The following is a 23487-nucleotide window of genomic DNA, read 5'->3' on the forward strand; positions in this document are numbered from 1 at the left end:
CAACGCAAAATTGTTAATTTATTATTATTAGGAGGCAAAAAAATTGTACGGTTACAAGAATCATTTTCGAACAGAGGTCAAATCTGAGCCAAAATATCTCTTAAAAAAAAAAAAGGGGGGGTGGGGGGTGACAACACTTTACAATTCATTAAATTAAAAAAAAAAAGAAAAAGGAAATCTCTCTTTGTGCAATTCTGCAAAAACGAGAACAGAGCCGAGCCGAGCAGGGGAAGGGGCTGGGAGAGGGGCCCTGCAGCCCCCTGCCCCTGGGCCACCACCACCCTCTCCCCCCGTCCTGAGCTGGGGACAGGCAGCTGCCTCCCTGCTGTGCCACCAACCTGACCCCACTACACACCCACCCTCCTGACACCCGCGTGTCCCCCCCAGCCCAGCTAAGTGTCCCCCCAGACTGGCCCCAAACAACCTGGCCAGGCCCCCAGGTTATGCCTGCAGAGACCCAACAACTCATCACACGGCACAGACAGCACAGCCTTCCTGACCCCCCCAAAATTTCCTCTCGCCCTCTCCCCACCTGCAGACAAGGACCCAACCATGCCCCACCCAGCCCCACTACCCCCTGCCCCCCTCTCCCCGTGTCCCCCAGCCAGGGCAGCAGAGCTGGGGGCCGGTGTGGGGAGCAGGGCACGGGGAGCACCCCCCAGCTCCAGTGGGCAGCGCTGAGGGCACACAGGGGCTCTCAGGGCACCGCGCGTGTCCCCACGTATGCCCCCCTCCTGGTGTCCCCACCCAATGTCCTCGGCCGGGGCAGAGCCAGCAGCCCCCAGCCGGGTGCAGGCGATGCCTGCTGGCACGTGGGGAGCAGCGCGACCACCCTGAGAGGCTACACAGGGCCGAGCCACCTCCAGGGGCGGCTGGGGCAGGGAGGAGATAGGAGGCAGCCCCTGGCTCCCTGCAGGGACTGCTGAGTGCCCCCCCCCCCCCCGCCCCCAGCTCTGGCACCGACCCCCTTGGATCACCGCCCCAGCGCAGTAGAGCAGCAGGACTGGGCAACTGGGCAGGATCCGGCCCAGGCACAGGGGCTGGGGGGGACACGGGGCAGGTGGACAAGTGACCTAGAGAGGGCAAGAGGGGTTGGGGCAGTGGCACGGCAGCTGGAGGCAATGGGGGAAGGCTGATCACAGCGGGTCGTGACTAATCCCTGTCCCCCCGGAGGGGCAAGGAGCCTGGGGGGTGGCATTGCCTCCGCCCCAAATCCTGCCCATGGGGCTGAAGCCTGAGGAAGAGGAAGGTGGGCATGCTCCCGACACCCCCAGTATGCTCTCTTCCCCGGGGGTACAGGCAGGACACCCAGGGAAGGTGACAACGGAGCCCCAGGGGACCTGCCCGCAGCCTGGCACAGCCCCATCCCCAAGGGCTGCCTTCTGCCACCACCCTCATCCTCCTCCCAGCGCTGACCCTCGACCGGCCTCGGGGAGCCCACAGCCTTCCTACTGCTCACAGGGCCCAGTTTAGTAACAGCGCTATCGCTTAAATTAAAAAATTAAAATATATATACATATATATATATATACTGTATACACAGACAACAACAGAACAGTGCCAAAATGGGAAGAAGAGACAGAGAGGAGAGGAGGGCAGTCGGACATTTTCTTTACAATAAAAACAAGGGCTCCACCTCAATGCGAGTGGAGTCTGGGGTCCCCTAAAAATACCCATCTAGAGAGAGAGCTGGAGGGACAGAGCAGGAGAGAGAAGGGGCATGGGCTTGTACAATGGCATCTTCCCGATCCGAGCTGCAGTCCGCGGGATCTCAGCTTCTCCTAGACTTTGAGTGCTGGATAAGCCACTGTAGGGTGATGTCTGTGAAGGCAAGGGGACACTTACAGCCTCTCCCTCAGGCTGTCACCCCCTCCTGCACTGGGCAAACAGCCTGGGCACACTGCTACGGGAGGCACGGGCTGCCTCCCACCACGGCACCCCGAGCACTGCACCGGAGCCGCCGGTACTCACCGATGTTGTCCTTTTCTTTGCAGGAGATGGAGTAGCAACAAATCTCTCGGTCCTGGATGGCGGAGAGGTTCCTGCGGGAGAGGAGCAAGCTCTGGCTGCAGATGCGGGGGGCTGCGCGTCGGCAGCAATGGGAGATGCCTCCGGGCAGCCTTTTGAAGGGTCCCTTTGGACCCTGGCTCCAAGGTGGGGGACACTTTACAGGGGCAACGTCTCTCCAGCCTCCCAGGGACCTGCATGTGGGTCAGGCGAGGACACCAGCACAGCGTGCCCATGACTGATGAGGAGGCGTGGTGTGTGGGGGCTACGTGCCCCCACGGAGAGCCTGGCCACAAAATCCCACAGCTCCCCTCCCTGAACCTCGGTCGCACAGCCCTGTGGGGAGATGAGGCAGGGAGTGGTTGGGAGCAGCACAGGGCTGGCAGCACGGGAGCTGCGCCGGTGCCCACGGGACAGGGGAGATCTCTGGGGGGGAGCAGAGACGCTGGGAGGCAGCGAGTCCCCCGGCTCAGGGGAGGGGGTCGCCGCCAGCAACGAGGAGGTGGGCAGGAGGCAGCATCGGCTGCAAGGAGGCCACACACCAGCACGGCAAACGGTGGCGAAATACAGGAGAGGTACGTGAATGGTGTCACACGTCGGAGCAGGATCCGACCTCCAAGCAGGAGGAGCTGCGTGCTGCCCGAGCACGGTGCCTGCACCAGGGAGCGGGGCAGAGCTGCGGGAAGGTGCCAGGAGCAGCACCCAGGCGGGAGCCCAACGCTGCCGAGCGCCGTGCCGGGCCCCAACGCCACCGTGTGGCACGTGGGACCTGGTGGGACCTGGCCCCGGCACTGTGGCCGTGGCTCCCAGCTCCAGACACCACCTCCCTGCCGCCGCCTTGGGACGCTCCCCGTCACCCAGCGCACCCCAGGCACTGCGAGGGCACCCCGGCTGGAACCAGCACGGGTCACACTGTGTCACAGCCCCACCGTGGCCGCCCAGGCCACCGGCACACTTACATTTTCTCAATGAGCTCCTTCTCATCCAAGGCACCAGGCAGGTCTCGCTTGTTCCCCAGGACTAGAACCTGCAGGGCAGGAGAGGGGACACCTGAAGCTCCTGGCCACCAGACCAGGCAGGAACCTGCTTCTGCCACCCAGAAGCAGACGCTGCTTGAGATACAAGACAGCCCTGGCCACTTCACCAGGGTGTGCCAGCACAGAGAAAACCCCTTCAGCGGGCAACCAGGAGGCAGAGCACTTCAATTAACAGCCTTAATTAGCACGTACACAGCATCTCCTGTGTACTCTCTAGTCCCAGTGAGAAGCTGGCCCCACAGCATACTCCCTGAAGGGTACCAGCATGTTGTGCCGTCTAGGATGTTCTCCCAGGAGCCTCTTACCGTCTTTGAGCAAAAAGTCAAGTGAAATGGCTAAACACGATGTTATCAGGAAGGAGAGAGCTGCGGACACCGTGCAGAACCTGCTCTCCGCAGGCAGCCAACCCAAAAAAGCATCGGCTGTTTGCACCATCCACTGATCTCTCCTCACTTCAAAGCTTTTCACATCCACAAAGGCATCCTCAGACTGTGCAGGGAAAATAATCACCTGGCAGGACTCGTTCATCCCTCCAGAGCAAGTCACACGACTGTCACCTGACAAGGACAGCACGGAGCCTGCGGCCGCCTTCCCAGGGTGAGTCGGAGCCTCTGCAGCAGCGTGGTAACGCAGCATCTCACAATTTAAATTTGGAGACTTGTTCCCAAAAAAGAACACTCAGAAGGGCTGCAAATGCAGCGTGTTATGTCGGGAGCTTCATTTAGTTGGCAGCGAACGTTTGGGATCTGTGGCAAGATCCTCAAATTAGCTCCTTTCAGAGGATGCCGATTTTGGATGCTCTGTAAGCATCGGCACGCGCAGCGTGCCCCGCGCCGCCGCCACAGCCCACCTCCTGCAAATGTCACAGCCCAGCAGCTGCTCTCCTAGGAGACAGGACCTTAACGGCCCACCATAAATAAGGTGCAAATTCATGCGAGAGGACAGATCTCACACACTGGGCGGGGGGGGAGGGGGAGTGTCTGGTCTCTTCTAAAGCTCCCTTCCCTGTTGGGTGGCCCAGCCCTGGGCTAGAAAACATCACTGCCCCAGCTCCCGCAGGAGCGCAGCAGGGAAGGGGAACCCCAAAGGAAGGGGATCCCCTCCCTGAATCGGCTCTGCAAGATGCAAACCCCTCACCACAAACCCTGGCAGCCACCGGTCTGGGGGCTGCGAGTGGCTGGGGGGTACCTATCCAGGCAACAGCTCACCGGGATGCCCTGGAGCTGCGGCTTGTCGAGCAGATTGTGCAGTTCATTCTTGGAGGCCTCTATCTTCTCCTGGTCAGCAGCATCCACCATGTACCTGCAAAGGAATTGACACTCCTGAGTGCAGGCATTGAGGTCCCCACAGCCCGGTGCTGTGCTGAGGTCTGTGCCACCACCAAACCTTGCTCACGTGGCACCTGCACCACCCCCGCTGGCTCCTGGGCCAGTGCATGGACAGGATGGATAAGGGGATCCTTCCCCCAGGACCCCTCTTCCCAAGGAATGCTGTGGGGCTGAGAGCACCTCGTGTCTCCCAGGGAAGGGGTGGACCTCCCTGTCCCCGTCCCCGCAGCAGACCACCCCGCTGACAGGAGGGACATGGTGACCAGGGAAGCCCAGGCGCTGCCTGGGCAGAAGAAGCTGCAAGACACACGTTGTCCCCAAGCACCCAAGTAAGGCTCATCTGTGTGTGGCAACTCCTGTGGAGACATCCAGAACAGAGGACAAGTGGAGAAAACAAGAGGAGCTGATGATGGATAAGAAGAGGTGTCCTCCTGAGAGGGGGAAAGACCTGCTCATCCTCTCGATGGGAGCGATCCTGGGCACGGGGCGCAAAGCAAAGGGCAGCGGCGAAGCTGGCAGTCAGCAATGCCTGCTCTGAGCAGACGGGGGAGGTTTAGGGAAGGATTTAGCTCTTACGGGCAGACACCCATCCTGCAAAGGATGTAAGTTAAGCCAGAACTGGGGAGGAACTGACCAAAGCAGCCTTTATTTTCAAGACTGAGAAGCTGGGAGAGAAGTAAGAAACACCATCAAGTTTCATCAGGCCTTGTGGGGTTTATTATAAATAGGAAAAGAGCCTTTAGCTACTGAAGTGCTGAACACAGGAAAATGTGTATGGCTGTACAGAGAGGGAGAGGGAAAAACACCACCCGGGCACTGCCACAAGCCTTTAGCACGCCAGACGGAGCAGGAGGGCTGAAGGCAAGAGAAAAAGGATGTGACGCAGCTCGAGGCAAGGAAGGCAGACTGCAGCGTGACCTGGATGGCCACAGGTCCTTTCGTTTCCTCTCAACCAGACGGGCCACTTTGGAAAAATTATGAAATCATGGAAGGAGGCAGTAAAAGGAGTGAAAAAAAATGGGATTTTGTCATTTCCAGCAAAGCTTGCTGTAATAAAAAGTGTCAAGAACATGTCCTGACATGGTGACAATCACCAAGGGCAGGGCCAGACACTGCTGTCCCAACAAGCAGGACAAGTGGCCCTCACTCCTCCTCACCTGCAGGGAAGGGCAGTACAGAAACCCACTCCTTGGGTTTAGGTAACCCTGCTGTGGTCTCCCAGGGTATTTGTCCTTAGGAGCAGGCAGCCCGCTTCCCAGGAGCATCCCCAGCCTGGGCTCCCTGGGACTGTGCTTACTGCAACATTTGCAAGCAGGGGACATGCGGGGACACTCAGAGACTCGCTGACAGTCAGCAGCGGGCATTGCACGGAGACTCCTTCTCTCAGCACAAGATTCATCCAGCAGCACAGAAAACCCACGACCTGGAAACAGGCTGCTGGCGGCTGCTCTTAAAACCAGCCTCTTGGAAAGGGCTGAGCCACACTGGTGGCCTTTGCTCAGCCCCTGGGATGAATGGGCAGCACAGGGGAAGCAGGGGAGCCAGGAAGGAAAAGACCCAAGGAACAGAGCTGGGCCGACTGATGCTGACAGGGACCTGGCTGCCCCGTGCTCAAATCCTGTGGGGGCACCAGTTCCAGCATCTCAACTCCCGACACAGGTGTCTGGCTCTGGCAGAGAAGACACCACGGTTCCACCGGCTCCTCTTTGGGTGGGTGGGTGACAGGGCTCTCAGCGATACTCACACGATGGCACTCACTCCACGGCAGTACCGCTCCCACATGCTGCGAAACCGTGGCTGGCCACCGATGTCCCAGAGCTGTGACAGGGAAAAGGCAGCGTTACCCCGCCGTCCTGCCCATTATCCCACCATCCTGCCCATGACCCTTCCCCACATGGCCAGCCAGCCAGAGCACCGGGCACGCAGCAAACCCACCCCCATCCCCTCCTCTTTGGCTCAACCCTAGTGAGGAGGCTCCTGACTTGATAAAGAAAGGAGACACCTCAGGAACAGCAGCTGGAAGGTGTTGAACACCTCCTGTGATGTGCCTCTGCTGGCACAGAGGGACCCCCGGGCCCAAGCTGGGGTGCTCCTCTCCATGCTCACCGCACCTCCTGGCCTTTCACTGATGCATTTGCCAATTAAAACACTCAGCACGCTCTTGGAAACGTTTCTGCAGCAGACAGAGATCCCCAATCAGCTTTTCAAGCCAGTCCCACCATTACCTCCCAGTCCAACCCTGGGCCCTTGAAAGATCCAGAAGGGGTAGAAACCTCTCCTCCCTTGGCTCTCGAGGCAGAGACCACCACTGCAAGCCATGACCTGTTTTTCCCAGTGCTCCCACCCTCAGCAAGGTGACCACATCTGTGAGTCCCCACCAGCAAGACAAGAAGCGTAAGAAAACCTCCAGCTTTGCAGCTGGACTGGCTCCTACTGCAGAGGTCTGGATCTCCTATGCCTTCCCACTATCTCCTCTGGTGGCTACCTGCAAGAGCCTAACAGGGCAGATCTTCCCAAGTGCAGCTGGGCTTGCTGGCATCCTTCAACCTCCAGCAGAAGACCCACCAATCTCCCCTCGTTCCATCTTTCATCCCAAGATCCCCCACTGACAGTAACATCTGCCCCTTACCTTTATGGTAACGTTCCCCTTGGTGATCTTCCTCATGTTGAAGCCCACTGTCGGGATCATGTCTTCATTGAACTGTCCTGACTGCAAGGAACAAGGCAGAAATCAGAGAACAAAGAACAGTGTCAGGAGGCACGAAAACCCCGCCAGCCTGCCCCAAGCAGGGCAGCGCAGCTGACAGCCTGCCCAGAAATAACCCCAAACACTGCCAGCCCCGCAGCAGGCACGGCGTGACCCTCCTCCAGGTCCACACCCGGAGCAAAATTAGAGCCAAGGAGACAAAATGCCCGCAGGATGGAAATGGTGCTGCTGCTGCATGGAGTGAGGGTGCCCTGAGTGCCCCGGTGAAGTCCCCGGCCGCTCAGCAAGCTGCTGTCTCGGTGGGGTGGTGGAGGCTCGCCCGACCCAGCCCTTTCCAGGCGGGACTCCCAAGCCCTTCGCAGGAGGAGACTGAGACCTTCGCCCGCTGCAGTGACCTCAGGTCAGCTGTGCCAGGCCCAAACCGCTCCCGCAAAACCCGCTGGCAGCCCCACAAGGACCCCCGTGGGGTGCAGGCAGCCAGCCAGTCTTCCCACCCAGGGGAACCACCTCCCGCATTGGCTCCTTTTCAGTCCCAGGGGCTCCAGCATGTTTCCTGCTTCAAGCCATTTACAGCCCAGCCCGAACCAGACTGACTTCTGCTTTCCTGCAAGCCTGCAGCCTGCCTGCATGGGTCCTTCACCCCCTGCACCCTGCCCATGCATGAGGGCTGGGTGCTCATGCTGGATGTTGTAGGGGGACGCAACAGGTCCCCTCTCCCCCTCCCCAAGAACTGCCAACATGTTTTCTCCAGCAGCACAGCTCCAAGACGCATCAGGCAGAAGCAGCACGAAATTGCCATGGGTTTGCACCATCCCAGTGCCACTACAAAACTAGGTTAGTCTTGTCAGAGCAGTGAGCAGGAACCGTCCCTCTGCCACCGTGGCAAGATGCCGGCTTGCCAGTCCGTATGCCTGGCATCACACCGGAGGGTCAGGATGGTACCGGTCTGTTAAAGCCCACCCCTCCAGTTTGCTGCCCAAATCCCAACACTGCAAGATGTCCCAGGCTGAGCAGCACTGGGGGATGTTCCGGGCATCCCTGGGGCAGGAGGCCAGAGCTGCCACAGCCCTTCACCTCCTCTGCCTCTAGCAGCCTCCCACCTGGCAGGCAGCCTCACTGGGACTCAAAACAGGTTTATCTTCTTTGCTTTTGAAATGCGTCCTTGTGGAAGGCCCTGCTGCACGACGCTGGGGAAGCTGATGGGGAAGAGGGTTTGATAACCAGGATAACATGGCACTGAGGCTTTTGGCCATCAGTGCCAGGAACCTGCGGAAACCACCAACCACGGCCAAACTAATCCCAGTAGCTCTTTACCAGCTTAAAATCGCAGTTTCTCTAGAACTTTTCTGGGTTTTATTTCAGTTAACACAGACCGCAAAAAGGGAAGGCAATTTATGCCATTTTCTGACAAGCAGAATTTTGTGCCTGGTTGAGCCAACAGCTCCTCCAGACCCACCACATCAGCGAGTCCCCAGGGTTTTCCTGACCTCTTCCAACAGTTCTGCAATACACGCTGCTTCCCTTTTTCATTTCCCTTTTGCATTCATCAGCAAAGCCTGGCAGCCAAGGGGTCTCCAAGCCACAGTGCACCCAGAAACCACACTGGGGACTGGAGGGAGGGCACAGGGGGAGAGGAGGAGAAGCAGGCAAGAATCCCTCTACCACTGGCTGACATGGGGGATGTCTCTTGCGGACTGAGGTTCAACACACAACTTGACTTTACGGACCAGGTTTTAAGGAATTATCAGGCTTTGTCCAGAAGATATGGACAGCAATTTCTGAAGAGCTCTCGGAAGCTGCAGGTACCTCCACTGAGGATCCTGGACCACATCACTGGAACTGCTGGCTGTGTGAAAGCCATCTGAGACATGGTTCATGTGTGATAGCAGCTCTTCTTCCAGGAAAAGCTGGGCTGCGGGAGCCAGGAGTCACCTCTGCTTTGGCCTGTGAGAGATGGGAGCGAGCGCATCTCCGTGAGCAAAGCACGGCCTTGCTCCCTGCCCCAAATCCTTCCACCGCTGCAGCACCTGCCTTCAGGCTGCCCACAGCCAAGGGCTCAACACAAAACCACTCATGCTGTACAAAAAGGCCAGGCTGGGAACACGACACAGGATGTCTTGCACATGGTCCCTGCTGTCCTGGCACCCACGGCAGCGTCTTCAACGTGTTGCAACGTGCTCAGCTCCTCCTGCATCAGCTGCTCTCTGGAAGCAACTTTGAACGGTGGAAACATGATGTCTCCTCTTTCCTCTCCAGCTATCCTAGATCCCGACACCTCCGGCACATCTTCAACTACCTGCAGGGTCCAGCCATCCGCAGCTCCACTGCCCAGGGAGAGCGGAGACCAGCCCAACTGCAGGCATGCAGAAGCTTCACCGGACACATCTTTCCCCCAGATTTTGGTTATGCAATGCACACCGCATCTGCGCTGACCCCAGAGATCATGCCCAGCCACACCAATTGCTTGGGAATGGGATTCCTCTGGAAGGCACAAAAATCCTTGCAGGCAAGATGGATTTTGTGGCTACAACAGGTGGATCAGGTCTTTGCAGGCTCCAGTTCACCGCTGGTTTTGCCAGGGTCCCCTCAGCACTCTGGCCAAACCACCCTGCCTGGGTGCCCTGGCTGGAAGACAAATGACCTCAGGCAGCCAGGATCCAGCTTTTGTGGGGCTGAGCAGTGCCCCCACCTCACTCTGAGCCCCATCCTCTGCCACATGCACATGGACACCAGGTCACTTGCCACTTCAGCCATCGTGCCCTGCTCAGCCAGCACCCAGGACCTCGGCTCACTGGCACACACAGAGAAGCAACCTCAGCCCTCACACTGCACCCACCAGCTCTGGCAAGCAGCGTGCAGAGCCAAGGTGGCCAGGCCCTGCTCCTCGCTGCAATTAGGCAGCTGTCACCCTGTCCCAGTGCAGGATGACACCGCTTTAATGCAACCTGCTCTCGATACATCACTGCTGGCTGTTTTGCAGCCCCATATCCCTGGGAGCTCACAAACAAGCCATTCACCAGGGACTGGAAATGGCAGCGCCGAAAGCCCAGCCCCTGGTCACCTAAAGTCACGTCTCCACCAGTACACGGTCCCCCCTGGGGCAGGCAGATGCCCAACGCACCCAGGGCTGGGTGGCTCCCACCTGGGCCTCGACCATCCCCAAACCCCCCCAGCCTCACGCTCCTGCAGGCGTCTCCTGCTGCACGGCACAGCCGAGATCCTGCCGAACCTCGTCCAAGCGCCAACCCAGACTGGGACGCAGGGGGTTTGATTTCTCACCTGTAACCTCCCCGTCCAGCCCCCCCAACCAGCTTTGTGCACAGCAGAGGGTGGGAGCGCCTGGCAGCTGGGAGTTTCGCTTCCAAAGCCACTGCTCTTCCAGCAGCTCTTCTCCAAAACAGTTAAAAAAGACCAGCTGGCTGCACGGGCTCGTTTCAGCCCCTCAGCATATCTCACATCACCCAGCCAAGCCATGACAGCCCCACAGGACTCAGCCTGACTCCAAGTACCCCATCTGGATGGGAAGAAGCCAAATTCAAGCCAAGCCTTTACAACGTTTCCCTCTGACAGTGGGTCTTACGGCTCTCTGGGGCTCTGAGCATCACAGGGCACCTACTGCAGGGAATCCCATGTCCCCCTGTAGAAAGTACCAGAGGGGACAGGGCTGTTCCTGAGCACAGCACAGTCCTCCCAGGGGACCCAGAGACCTGGGAAGGGAGGCTGCTACCTGGAGCTGGGCAGGATGGAGCTACCCGAGGGCTGACAGCAAGGAGGAAGTGCCACGCGGGTCTGAGAATGAAACAACTTTTGCCCCAGATCCTCAGCATGCTTTGGTTTCAACACCTCCATGCAGAGGAATCGTGCTGAAGGGACCTGTGTCAGTCAGATCCCAGGGCTGTGGGCAGGCCAGCAGCCCAAGCTGGGCAAGCACAGTGCTGCAGGATAGGGATGGGCACCCCAGTCCCCTTCCACCCCAAAGCAGATGGTCTCACCACCAACACTTGCAATTAACATACAGGGTCTGGCTCTGCAGCACCCCTCAGCTTGGAAATTCAACATCCCAGGCTTTCAGCAAGGTGGAAAACCCACGGGCCCATCATGGCCACGCTCCTGGTGATGCTACCGCAGCCGAATCAGGCTGTGCTGCCCTCCCTGACCTCACGGGCCCTATCTCCAGGGCACTCTGTATCCCAAGAGTAAAAATGGGATCTGGGGACAAGCCAGCGGATGGCAGCCAGGCCGTACACCAGGTGACCCTGGAGCAGAGGTGATGACGCTGCCCGTAAGCCCAGAGGTCCCAGGCAGCACGATGCTCTCCAGGACAGATTCATCCCAGTACCTGCAGTGCAGCTAATGGCTTTTAGGCTTGTTTAGACCATGGTATCACTGAAGATCGGTTTCTTTCATAAAAACGAGGCTTCTCAGATGCAAGGGAAAATCTTTGGGCTGCTTTTGCTTCTTCAGCACCGCATCACAGCCCGTAACACCCTGCATGGCGGCGCTGAGGCTGCGCTGACCCAACACCCTGTTTGAGGCAGAGACACAGACACGTATGAGATGCTCCCAGCAGCTCCCAGGGACGCGCAGCACTACTCTCCAGTCCGAGGTGGAGAAGGCATCTCTACACAAGAGCTGCTGCAACGTCTGCTCCCACCTCTGTACAGACAGACCCCGCAACTGCCTACAAATCTATTGGTGGTTGCTCTCATTCGCGATGTGCCCGTAACGAGGAAGCACCTGGACAGAGGAACAGAGGTGGTGGCCACATGAAGCAATGGTGGCTCTAGAGTGACTGCTTGCTGCTGGCCCAGGCTTTGGGGTGCTGGACACACGCAGTCCCCACCAGCATCAGCACTACTTGATGGCAGCACAGAGTCTGTTACAGAAACTCTGGAGAAAAGCAAAACCCTCTGGACTCAAGCAAGGCACTGAGAAGGTCCCCTCCTGTGAGTTCAGTGAACAGTGTGGGACAGGATCGGAGCACAGCCGCTCTGCACTGCACGCCCAAGCCAAGCGTGCAATGCAGGGGCAGCAGGCAACACCTCTGGAGGACTCCAGATCCTTTGGGATGAGGCAAAGGTTGCAGCTTAGCAGTTCTGCCCTTAGCATTGCCCTCTTGATGGAAACAGAAGCGGCCTCTCTGCTATTCAGTGCACATCTCCACACACAAAGGACCCACATGAGCTGGCTACATAGTACCTGCACCCTTGGTTCTGACTACCCAACCCAATGGATGGCCCCAGCAACGGAACCTTGAAGACACGGTGTTTAATGCATCCCTGACCCATCAATGCCCCTGCTCTGTCACTGCCAGCATCCATCTGCCTCCTCCCCAGTCCAACCCAGCTCATACAAACTCAGCACTGGAGGAGCTTGGCTGAACTCTTGTTTCTGAGGTTGCTCGCTTTCCCTTGGTCTTCTGCTGAACTACAACGCTCAGGTTGTCCCCTCTTCAATCACTGCTCTGGCTTCTCGGAGACCCCCAGCCATTGCCCTGCTCCCAGCTCTCCTTCCCACCCATTCCTCCCCCAAGCACGGTGTCCCAAACCAAGCCGTGACATCCCAGCCAAGGCAGGGGCAGCCAGCAGTGGGGCTGCGGGTGCTCACACCTTGCAGGACACTTGCAGCCCACGAGGGCACAGCACTATCAGCAGCGGTGCCACAGGTCCACAGCCTGGCCAGGACACGGGTGGCACCTCTTGACAAAGCCTCGTACTCTTCTTCCTGAGCTGGGTTTAATCAAGGGGAAGCTGCAGGGAACCTCCTAGATGAGCCTGGCAGAGGTGGTTGTTAAGTTCTATGATAAAAAACTCATGTGCACACACATGAAGGAGCACAGAGAGGCAAGAACAGGAGGATGAACCCCAAAAAACCCTGGTGCAGGTACTCCCAGGGCAGGAGAGCCAGAGCAGGTTCCTCTACCCACAGACACAACAGCAGGTGGGGAACCCAAAGTACAGCAGGGGAGAAGCACCGTGGCATTGCACAAGACTTCTTCTGGGATATCTGTGGGAACATAAGAAAACAGAGGGATAAGGGGATAAAAAGGGTCAACAGGTTGCTGGTCAGTATGTTTGTCTGGCCGTGCCCTGTGCTCAGCCAGTGCAGTCTGCCCTGCCTTCTTACCAAACTGCATTTCTAACTGTTTCCCTGGGTAATGGCCTCTATCTTCTGTGTGCACGTGCGTGTTTGGGGGTCTGAGCACCAGCAACTGTCTCCAAACCGGGGGTCAGAGGCCCCTCGTCCCTGGTGCAGCAACTGCAGCGAGTGCGGGTGAGTGGGCAAACATCACCGAGCAGGTGGAGTGGCCACGGACCCAGACGGTGGGTGTCCCCAGGAGTGAGACCATGGGAGAAGGTGGCTGCTGGAGGGACCAGGAGGTCCAGGACAACTGCCAGAGCAACCGTGGAGTCTGAGGGTCAACTGAGAGGTGTGTGGTGGGGTGTGGGGGTGCGTGTGTGGGGTGTTAGGGCTGAGGAACATCACGGCAGGCAGAGCTGGCAGCCATCAGTAAAACTGAATGTAAGTGAAAACCTTACTTTCTCCAAGGCTGTAAGGATGATACCAAAGTAAATATTTAAGCAGTGCCCATAGAAACCAACTCTTCCACCTGCTGAAGCTGCTGCTCCTGAGAAGTAGAGTTAGATAGGAGAAAAAAATCTGCATAATGGCAATAATTAAAAAGCAAAAGTAGCAAAGCCTGGAGCTAAACCAATGTTGACACATTTTCCACTTTTAGAGCAAATGAGGACTGCGTTTGTTTTTTCCATTAAAAAAAAAACCAGAACAAGAAAAATGAAGAACCAAGCAGTGGGTGCCGGCTGTGGAAACAGAAAGCTGGGGACAAGGACAAACCTCTCACGAGGCTGTAGCTGGTGGACTTTTGCTACCAGCCCAGAGAAAACACAGGAGGTTGCTCCTTGGCAATCATCCCCAGCTCTGCGCCCGCACAGCCACTGGCTTCCAACACAGGTGTTGTTCGTCCCGCTAAGGCAGGGAACACCCACCCCCAGATCCATCAGGCACAGGCACCAAGTTTTGCTCGTACCTGGCCTGACTCTGCCCATTCCCACCAGGCCCTCGGGCACTGGCCCCTACCTCAGACCTCTGCAAAGTGCACAAGGACACGGAGTCCCACCACACCTTCTCAAGCAGCACCTGGCTCCGCTGCAGGGGCGAAGGCTGATTGCTGAAGAGTTAAAGAAGCGGCAGTACATCCATATGGGACCTCTCAGGTGAGGGGCATCAGAGAAGAGACCAGCAGCTGCTATAAGGACGAGGCAGAGCAATAAAGCCCCCGCTGAGCTCGCCATAGCCTGGTAGTCCTTGGTTCTTCAAAGCTGGATCTATCTCCAAGGCTGGCCAGCTTTGAAAGACCAGAGATCTCCAGGCTGCTCAAGGCTCACGCTACTCTTTAACTTCCCAGTCTTACTGCTGTTTACATTCTTCTGGGGCTGCCTTTTAACCTTGCACTCTCTAATTAAAAAAAATAATAATTACAACACTCCTTAATTAGCAGTTCTTTGCTATGTCCGGACTTTGGGCTATGCTGAGGGGGGTTCACTTGGGGTTTTCAGGATGCGTCAGTGCTCTCGCCCAGTGGATGGCACCCGTGCTGTGGGACATAGTGGCCAGGCAGACGCTTCCACGCCCAACTCAACCCCGGCACCTGCACAGGCCTGTGCCCAGGAAAGCCCGGCAAGGGGCACGGCAGTCCCAAACCCCATCACCTGGGTGCAGCGAGATGCCAGCGCTCATCAGCCCTGGGATGGGACAGTTGCTCTTCTCAGCTGTGCCAGCAAGGACACTCCAGTGAGCCATAGAGCATGGGTGTCCCCTGCACCAGGGACAAGTGACCCCTGGTTTGGAGACCAGTTCCTGGTGCTCAGGCCCCCAAACACACTCATGCACATGGAAGTACATCTCCCCTTATTCGGAGAAATAGCTAGAAATGCAGTTTGTAAGACAGGACAGACTGATCAGCACCTGTTGTCATGCAATGGACCCTTTCTATTCCCTCATCCCTCTATTTCCCCATGTTTGTTCCCAGAAACATCCCAGAAGTCTTGTGCAATGCCAAGGTGCTTCTCCCCTGATGTACTTCAGGTTCCTCACCAGGCCTCTGAGCCGGGGCAGAGCTCACAGACATGCCACAATGGTGGGGTTCTTTTTTAAGGCAGCCTGAGCACAGCACAGAGTATCCCACCAGGCTCGGTCCCTCTCCTGGCATCCCCAGAGTGCACAGCAGGTCCTGCAAACCCTCATCCCGAGCTGGGCAGCAACGCTCTTCTGGCAAAACCCAGAGTGCAGGCAAGACCCCACTGCCCCCAGTACCCAAGGACGATGCTTGGAGCAAGCCAAGTGACTTTACCCCTGTGGGCTGCATGGAGCATCTCCGGACTGGCTGGGGGCTGGCGCGGAGGATGCTGGGTACATCCCCCTCTGGTGCGTACATCCAGCCCCGGGCCGCATCCTGGAGCGCCCGAGGGAGCCAGCTCATGGCTCCACAACATGCTGCTTTTCAGGGCAAGCAGACAGGCTTGTTCGGGGTTTCTTGCCAAGCAGAAGGGAGATGGTGCCACCACTCACTTGGACGACCCTGGTCAAGCCCTTTCAGACCTGCTTATGTTTCTGCTCTGGACAATGCAACTCACAGTCAGGCATCACTTGTGGCGTATTGGGACCAGTGTCTGTACTGGGACTGGTACCATTTAGTATCTTCATTAGTGGGACATAGACAGTGGCATCGAGTGCACCCTCAGCAAGTCTGGAGATGACACCAAGCTGAGTGGTGCAGCGGACACATCTGAGGGACAGGATGCCATTCAGAAGGTCCTGGACAAGCTCAAGAAGTGGGTCTATATCACAGAATTGTCCAGGTTGGAAAAGACCTCGAAGATCATCTAGTCCAACCATCAACCCAACATTAACAGTTCCCAACTACACCAGATCCCTCAGCGCTACGTCGACCCGACTCTTCAACCCCTCCAGGGATGGGGACTCCCCCCCTGCCCTGGGCAGCCCATTCCAACGCCCAACAACCCCTTCTGCAAAGAAATCCTTCCTAAGAGCCAGTCTGACCCTGCTCTGGCGCAGCTTGAGGCCATTCCCTCTTGTCCTGGCGCTGGTTCCTTGGCTCAAGAGACTCATCCCCCCTCTCTGCACCCTCTTTTCAGGGAGTTGCAGAGGGCCATGAGGTCTCCCCTCAGCCTCCTCTTCTCCAGACTAAACCCCCCCAGTTCTCTCAGCCGCTCCCCAGATGGCCTCCCTTCTTGGCCACCTGGGCACACTGCTGGCTCCTGTTCAGCCGGCTGTCAAACACCTCCCCCCAGGTCCCTCTCTGACTGGCAGCTCTCCAGCCACTTCTCCCCAAGCCTGTAGCGCTGCTGGGGGTTGTTGTGGCCCAAGGGCAGCACCCGGCATTTGGCCTTAGTGAAACTCCTCCAGTTGGCCTCAGCCCATCGCTCCAGCCTGGCCAGGTCTCTCTGCAGAGCCTCCCTACCCTCGAGCAGATCAACACTCCCACCCAGCTTGGTGTCATCTGCAAACTGACTGAGGGCGCACTCGACCCCTCGTCTAGATCATCAATAAAGATGTTAAACAGGAGTGGCCCCAAAACCGGGCCCTGGGGGACACCACTCATGACCGGCCACAACTGGATTTAACTCTGTTCACCACAACTCTTTGGGCCCGGCTGTCCAGCCAGTTTTTCACCTCATGAGGTTCAACAAGGCCCAGTGCAAGGTCCTGCACCTGTGTCAGGGCAACCCCCAGTATCAATACAGGCTGGGGGATGAAGGAATTGAGAGCAGCCCTGTGGAGAAGAACTTGGGGGTACTGGTAGACAAAAAGCTGGACGTAAGCCAACCATGTGTGCTCACAGCCCAGAAAGTCAACCATACCCAGGGCTGCATCAAGCAAAGCATGGCCAGCAGGGGAGGGGATTCTCCTCATCTAGTCCACTCTCATGAAACCCCCCCTGCAGTGCTGGGTCCAGCTCTGGGGTACCCAGCTCAAGACAGACATGGACCTGCTGGAGCGGGTCCAGGGGAGGCCACAGAAATGGTCAGAGGGCTGGAGCACCTCTGCTATGGAGAGAGGCTGAGAGAGTTGGGGTTGTTCAGCCTGGAAAAGAGAAGGCTCTGGGGAGACCTTACTGCAGCCTTTCAATACTTAAAAGGGGCTTATAAAAAAGATGGGGACAGACTTTTTGGCAGGGCCTGCAGCAATAGGAGAAGGTGTAATGGTTTTAAACTAAAAGAGGGTAGATTCAGACTAAGCACAAGGAAGAAATTTTTTATGATGAGGGTGGCGAAACACCAGAACAGGTTGCCCAGAGAGGTGGTGGATGCCCCATCCCTGGAAACATTCAAGATCACATTGGACAGGGCTCTGAGCAACCTCATCTAGTTGAATGTGTCCCTGCACATTGCAGGGTGGGGGGGAACTAGATGACCTTTAGAGGTCCCTTCCAACCCAAACCCAAAACTCTATGATTCCATGATCCTGGAAAAAAACCCGCTGTCCATTTTTTCTTGGCTCAGGCTGACAGAGCTTACAGCAGCAAGGCAAGACCACGCCCCAGCCAGCTCCTTCTCCTCTTCCAGAAACATGGAGAAACCCCCACCAAAGCCTACCACCTTCTGCATTATGAAGCTCAGGTGCAACAGAAGCAGCTGTCAAGGGCCCAGACTCTGCATCTGGAGGCAGAACAACCACCCAGCACAAGGACCCACATCCACCTCCCACTCCACCCTGGCCCTGCCAGACCCCATGCAAGGGGGGCACATCCAGAGTTACTGGGAGAGGCAGGTGCCAGATGCAAAAATGCATCAGAACAAGACCTCCTTGCTTCTCCCTCAGCATCTCCACCAGCGTCTCTCTTCTCTACCTTGCCAGCAATCCTTGGAGACCTTGCAGGACGCTGCCTCCCCTCCCAGATCAGCTGTCAGCGGAGGGGGACAGTGGCTCGCCAGGGTGCTGAGCTCTGCTGTCCCCCAGCCACTGTCAGGATGTTCCTCCACCAGCAGCGCCGTCGGAGAGCTGGCCAGCTGCCACAGCATCCATCATCCTACCTGATGTCACGTACGAGGCTGACGAGGTTTCCTCTTGCAGCATGGATTCAAATCACTTTCTGAGCGGAGCTCAAGCATGAGATGCTGCCCCAGGCTCCCCCACCACACAGGTCTGACACCCCAGCACCCAGTCTCTGTGGCTCCATTCCCTTGGAAGGTTCTCTAGCACAGGTGGAAGATGCAAAAAAAAAAATAGTAAAACACTCTCTTTTTCTAAACGCGTCCTGCACTGACAGGTTTTGAGCCCCAGCACCCATTGAGGGGCTCTTGACATGCTCAAGTCTCACTCTCGTCACACCCAGACTGGGGAAAAGGCAGCTAAAAGCTCACTGATTTCAAGTTAAAACCAAGACCAGATGTATTTTACAGCCTTTCACCCCTCTGTGCACACAGGACTTCAAGCTTCAGCTCCTGACAGCCAGGGAAAGAAAAAACAAGCCCTGAAAAATAAAAACCCCAGCCAGGTGACCCAGGAGGAGTCAGCCCCCCCGATCATGGCTGCCTTCAGCAAACCCTTCACCTGGCAGGGCCACAGCTCTGGGCTGCTAGAGGAAGCCACCCAATCCTCCAGGCAACCAGATTCCATTTTTCAGCCAGTGCAGCTAAAAATCCTGGAAGACAAGGATGGCACCAAGCCCCCCAGAGAAGCTCTAGCCCTGGCACCTGCATCGCTCTGCGGGCTGGGGAGCATCACCTGCACCCACAGAGATTCCTTGGGAGATCTCCAACAACACCAAAATCCAATCCTTCTCAGTTCAGGTTTTATCCCTCCCCAAAGCCCAGATCACAACTATTTCCCCTCCTAACACTCGCATTATATCACCTTAAAGCCAGATGCCTCAAACACTTCCCATGCAGTTCCTGTTGAGTTGGGATGTTCTGTGTGTCATGTTATTTAGCTGTCCCTGACAAGTCCTTAATTTACAGGACGTTTTCCCAAAGGTCAGTGCCTCTTTTTTGTGTGCACCTGCCACAAAATTTGAACTTTCTAAATAACTTCAGACAGGGGCAAAACTGCAGCAGAGACTGAGCTGCTTGCTCAGCACCCTGAGCCTGACTGCCCTGCAAAGGTGTTAAACATCCACCACAGACCTCCTCACGAACCAGGAGAGCACGAAGCCAGCTTTGGCCCGTGCGCAGCGAGTTTCCCTCAAGAGCTGCTGTAATTCCTGGGTGTCACTTTTCCCTACACCAGCAATACGGGCCAAGCAGAAAAGAGTCTTGGCGCATGGGTCTTGCAGGTGGGGTCTTTCACACAGCAAAACTGCCAGGTATGAACTGTTGATTTGCAGAAACAGGAACGCCACCGAAGCCCACGCTGAGCCCCATCTGCTGCAGGCATGGCTGGGAGAGGAGGAGGCACGTGGAGAAAGATGAGCTGGGCTGGCAAAAGAGCCATTTCAAGAGGATAAGGGCCATCCTGTGATTTCCAGCCCTGTGCGGGCAAAACAGCCCAGCAGGTTTGGGATAAAGCTCCATCACCCTTTAAAACTTATGCAGTTATTTAAAAAGGCACTGAATTACTTTTTAATTTTTAATGCAGCCTATGTTGCTCTTAACAGGCTAGCAGCATACTGTGGGGCCAGAGCAGGCCTAGCCCACATGTGGCACCACCGCGTCCCACCCTGACATGGGACTGCAAAAAAGGACCATTAAACATGCAAATGGCAGGGACAAAGTCACCCCAAAAAAGGACTGGTGCTCACGGTCACTGTCCCAGAGCCACAAAACTCCCCGTCCCCCGAGGCTGGCATCGGTCTGCTGGGAGAACCAGCACAAGACCTGAGCGGTGACTGCCAGCAAACCAGCTCGAGAGCAGGGGTGCCACCTTCTCCGGGGTGAAAAGCATTTTAGGGTGTCCTCCCTTCACCCCCAGGCACCTCAGGAAGGATGTATTTGTCCCTGCAGCACCCGGCACCAAGGGAAAACCTCCTGGGGAGCACAGCTGCAGTGCAATGAAGCCTCTAAATTAGCTGTAAAATCACCTTTGACAGCCCAGCAGCTCCCAGAGCCCCGAGCAAGCAGACGTAACTTGCTTTGCTTTGGCGCGGAGGCCCTGAGCAAAGCAACAGGGACGAGGAGGGACAGCGAGAGGATCCGCATCCACCTCCCTCCACAAAACCCCCGGGAGCAACAGTCCAAACCGGCCCCTTCGGGACCCGCCCGCCAGCGGCTCCCGCCCCGCAGGATCCCGCCCGGAGAGGGCGAGAACAACCCGAGAGTCACGGGGAGACTCCACCGAGCATCCCCCGGGTGAAACCACACCCCGGGCTTCGGGATCCAGGGCCCCAGCTCCTGCTCCGCCGCCGGGCCCAGGCACCCTGTGGGTGAGGCCGCACAGCCGGGGCGAGGCCGGGAGCGAGGGGTCCCCGGGGTGGGTGTCACTGCCCCACTCGGGGGCGGCAGCACCCCAGCACCCATAAAACGCCGCTGCTGGGGGGTGCTGGCCAGGAAGGGACGGAGGCTGCAAGGCAAATAACCGCGTACGCTGGCCACCGAGCCCAAAACGGCACGAGCCCGGCGGGGTCCTCCCGAGGCCCCACCTGCGTGTCCCTCGGCGGCGCAGGGCCCGGCCATGACAAAGCGCCGGCTCGAAGCGGGCAAGGGCAGGAGCTTCCCCCGGCTCCAGGGCCGGGGCACCCCGAGCAGCACCGGCCATCCGGGGCACCGGCCGCTGCCCCGACCCGGCAGCTCCCCAGCGGCCGAGCCCCGGTCGGGAAGGGCAGGCGGGTGCTGGAGCGCGCCCGGGGCCTGCTCCGGCTGCGGCCCCCGAGCCGCCGCGCTCGGCACCGGGGATGCGGGGAGCAAACCCCGGGGTCTGCCCGGGCCCTCGCGGTGCTGCCGGGCCTGCACGCTGCCCCCCCCCCTCCCCCCCGCTCTCCACAGGCATTTCCGGGCCGGGGTACGACAGGGCGGGGCGGTTCTGGGGAGCAGCCGGGGATGGGCAGGACGGGGGTGCAGCGGGGGGGGGCAGGGCGGGGGGGGGGGGATAGGGCAAAGCTCGGGAGCAACGAGATGGGGTGCGAGGCGCAGGGGTGCAAGCCGGGGGTGGGGGTGGGGTGGGGGTGTGTGTGCACCGCCGGGCCCCGGGGCGCTGCCCGGAGGGGGGGTGGGGGGGCCGCGCTCACCGCGATCACGTTGACGAAGGTGGTCTTGCCCGAGTACTGCAGCCCCACCAGCGTCAGCTCCATCTCCTCCTTCCAGAACAGCGCCCGGAACCAGTCCAGCAGCTTGTTGAAGAGCGCCAGCATGGTGCCGGGCCGAGCGGGGCGGGGCCGAGCCGGGCCGAAGCGGAGCCAGCCGGGGCGGGACCGGGCCGAGCAGAGCCGGGCCGAGCCGCGGGTCCGGGCCGAGCCGATGGAGGCCGAGCCGCCGCCCCGGTATTGTCCGCGCGCCGCGCACCCTCCTGCCGCACCGCCGCGCGCCGGGTGGGGCCCGCGCGCCGCCCGCCCGCGCTGCCGCCCCCTGGCGGGTGGGAGGACGCAGCGCACCAGGCACCGCCCGGCCCCCCGCACCCAGCACCCACAGCCAGCACCCTGCACCCCGCACCCCCGACACCCCCGCACCCTGCACCCCGCACCCAGTAACCTGCACCCTACACCCAGCACCCAGCACCCTGCACCCCGGACCCTGCACCCCTGATACCCCCGACACCCTGCACCCCGCAATCTGCACCCCCAGAACCCCCACACCCAGCACCCCGCACCCCCGACACCCCAGCTCCCTGCACCCCACACCCTGCACCCCTGACAGCCCCGACACCCTGCACCCAGCACCCCCACACCCAGCACCCTGCACCCCTGACACCCCCGCCACCCTGCACCCAGCACCCTGCACCCCGTACGCAGCACCCCCGACACCCCCACACCCAGCACCCTGCACCCCGCACCCAGCACCCCCACACCCTGCACCCTGCACCCCCAACACCCCAGCAGCCTGCACCCTGCACCCCATGCCCTAGACCCCAGCACCCCCACACCCAGCACCCCCACACCCAGCACCCTGCACCCCGCAACCTGTACCCCCAGCACCCCCACACCCAGCACTCCCACACCCTGCACCCCGCACCCTGCACGCCCAGCACCTCCACACCCAGCACCCCTACACCGCACACCCTGCACCCAGCACCCTGCACCCTGCACCCCACACCCTGCACCCCCGACACCCCAGCACCCTGCACCCTGCACCCCGTATGCAGCACCCCCGACACCCCCACACCCAGCACCCCGCACCCAGCACCCCGTACCCAGCACCCTGCACCCTGCACCCAGCACCCCACACCCTGCACCCCCGACACCCCTGCACCCTGCACCCCTGACACCCCCACACCCTGCACCCCAGCACCCCCATACCCAGCACCCCCACACCCTGCACCCCAGCACCCCCATACCCAGCACCCCCACACCCTGCACCCCGCACCCTGCACCCCTGACACTCCCACACCTTACACCCCAGCCCCACCCACATCCAGCATCCTGCACCCCGCACCATGCACCCCACACCCTGCACCCCAGCACCCCCACACCCCCAACACCCCAGCAGCCCCTGCACCCCCACCCTGCTTCCCTGCACCCCCAGCACCCCACACCCTGCACCCCAGCACCCCCACACCCACACCCTGCACCCCAGCAGCCCCTGCACCCCCACCCTGCTTCCCTGCACCCCCAGCACCCCCACACCCTGCACCCTCAGCCCTTCTGCACCCCGGCACCCCTGCATCCAGCAACCCCCACGCCCTGCACCCCTGTATCCTGCACCCCGCCCACCCCACACCCCCAGCGCCCTCTGCACCCCGGCATACATACATGCTGCTCCCCCCGCACCCACTGCACCCAGCACCCCTGCTCCCCCTCACCTGCCATGCTGACACCCAGCACCCCTGTACACCCAGCACCCCCAGCACTCCTGCACCTTGCACCCCCAGTTCCCTGCACTGATCACCCCCTGCATGCCAGCACCCTCAAACTTTTGCAACCCCAGCACCACTGCGCCCTGTGCTCCTGCACCATGTGCCCCTGCACCCCTGTGCCCTGCAGCCCCCATCCCCAGCACCCCCTGCATCCTTGGCATCCCTGCACCCCCAGTACCCCTGCAGCCTGCGCCCACAATTCCCCTGCTCCCGGCACCCCTTGCACCTTCCTGAGCCCTGCGCCTTCTGCACCCAGCACCCCCACACCCCCATCACCCCCTGTGCCCTTTCGCACTCACTGACCCCTGCACCCGGCGGCCTGTGCCAGGCAGCACGTGGCTGGCACCCAGTGCTGGCTGGCACGTATCCTGCACCCCGGGACAGAGCCTCTGCACCAGCCAGCACCCTTCCCCTCCAACCATGC

The 23487-nt window shown here is 59.2% G+C and overlaps 1 protein-coding gene across 2 annotated transcripts; it reads right to left on the reverse strand.

Moving 5' to 3' along the window:
* On the reverse strand, positions 1–21580 carry ARL8A (ARF like GTPase 8A). 2 transcript variants are annotated; one of them, XM_074894030.1, is made up of 7 exons: positions 21283–21580; positions 7002–7082; positions 6117–6190; positions 4253–4346; positions 2967–3034; positions 1972–2042; positions 1–1821 (listed from the first exon to the last, which is right to left on the reverse strand). In XM_074894030.1, exons 1-7 carry the CDS (start codon positions 21403–21405, stop codon positions 1772–1774), a joined length of 561 nt encoding a protein of 186 aa, XP_074750131.1. In that variant the 5' UTR covers positions 21406–21580; the 3' UTR covers positions 1–1771. The 2 variants fall into 2 exon arrangements, with proteins under 2 accessions (XP_074750131.1, XP_074750132.1); XM_074894031.1 differs by lacking the exons at positions 1–1821; positions 1972–2042; positions 2967–3034 and adding an exon at positions 3041–3790.
* Between the last annotated feature and the right edge of the window lie 1907 nt (positions 21581–23487).

Source organism: Strix uralensis, chromosome 24 (genome assembly GCF_047716275.1).
Source record: "Strix uralensis isolate ZFMK-TIS-50842 chromosome 24, bStrUra1, whole genome shotgun sequence".
NCBI classification, from domain to species: Eukaryota; Metazoa; Chordata; class Aves; order Strigiformes; family Strigidae; genus Strix; species Strix uralensis.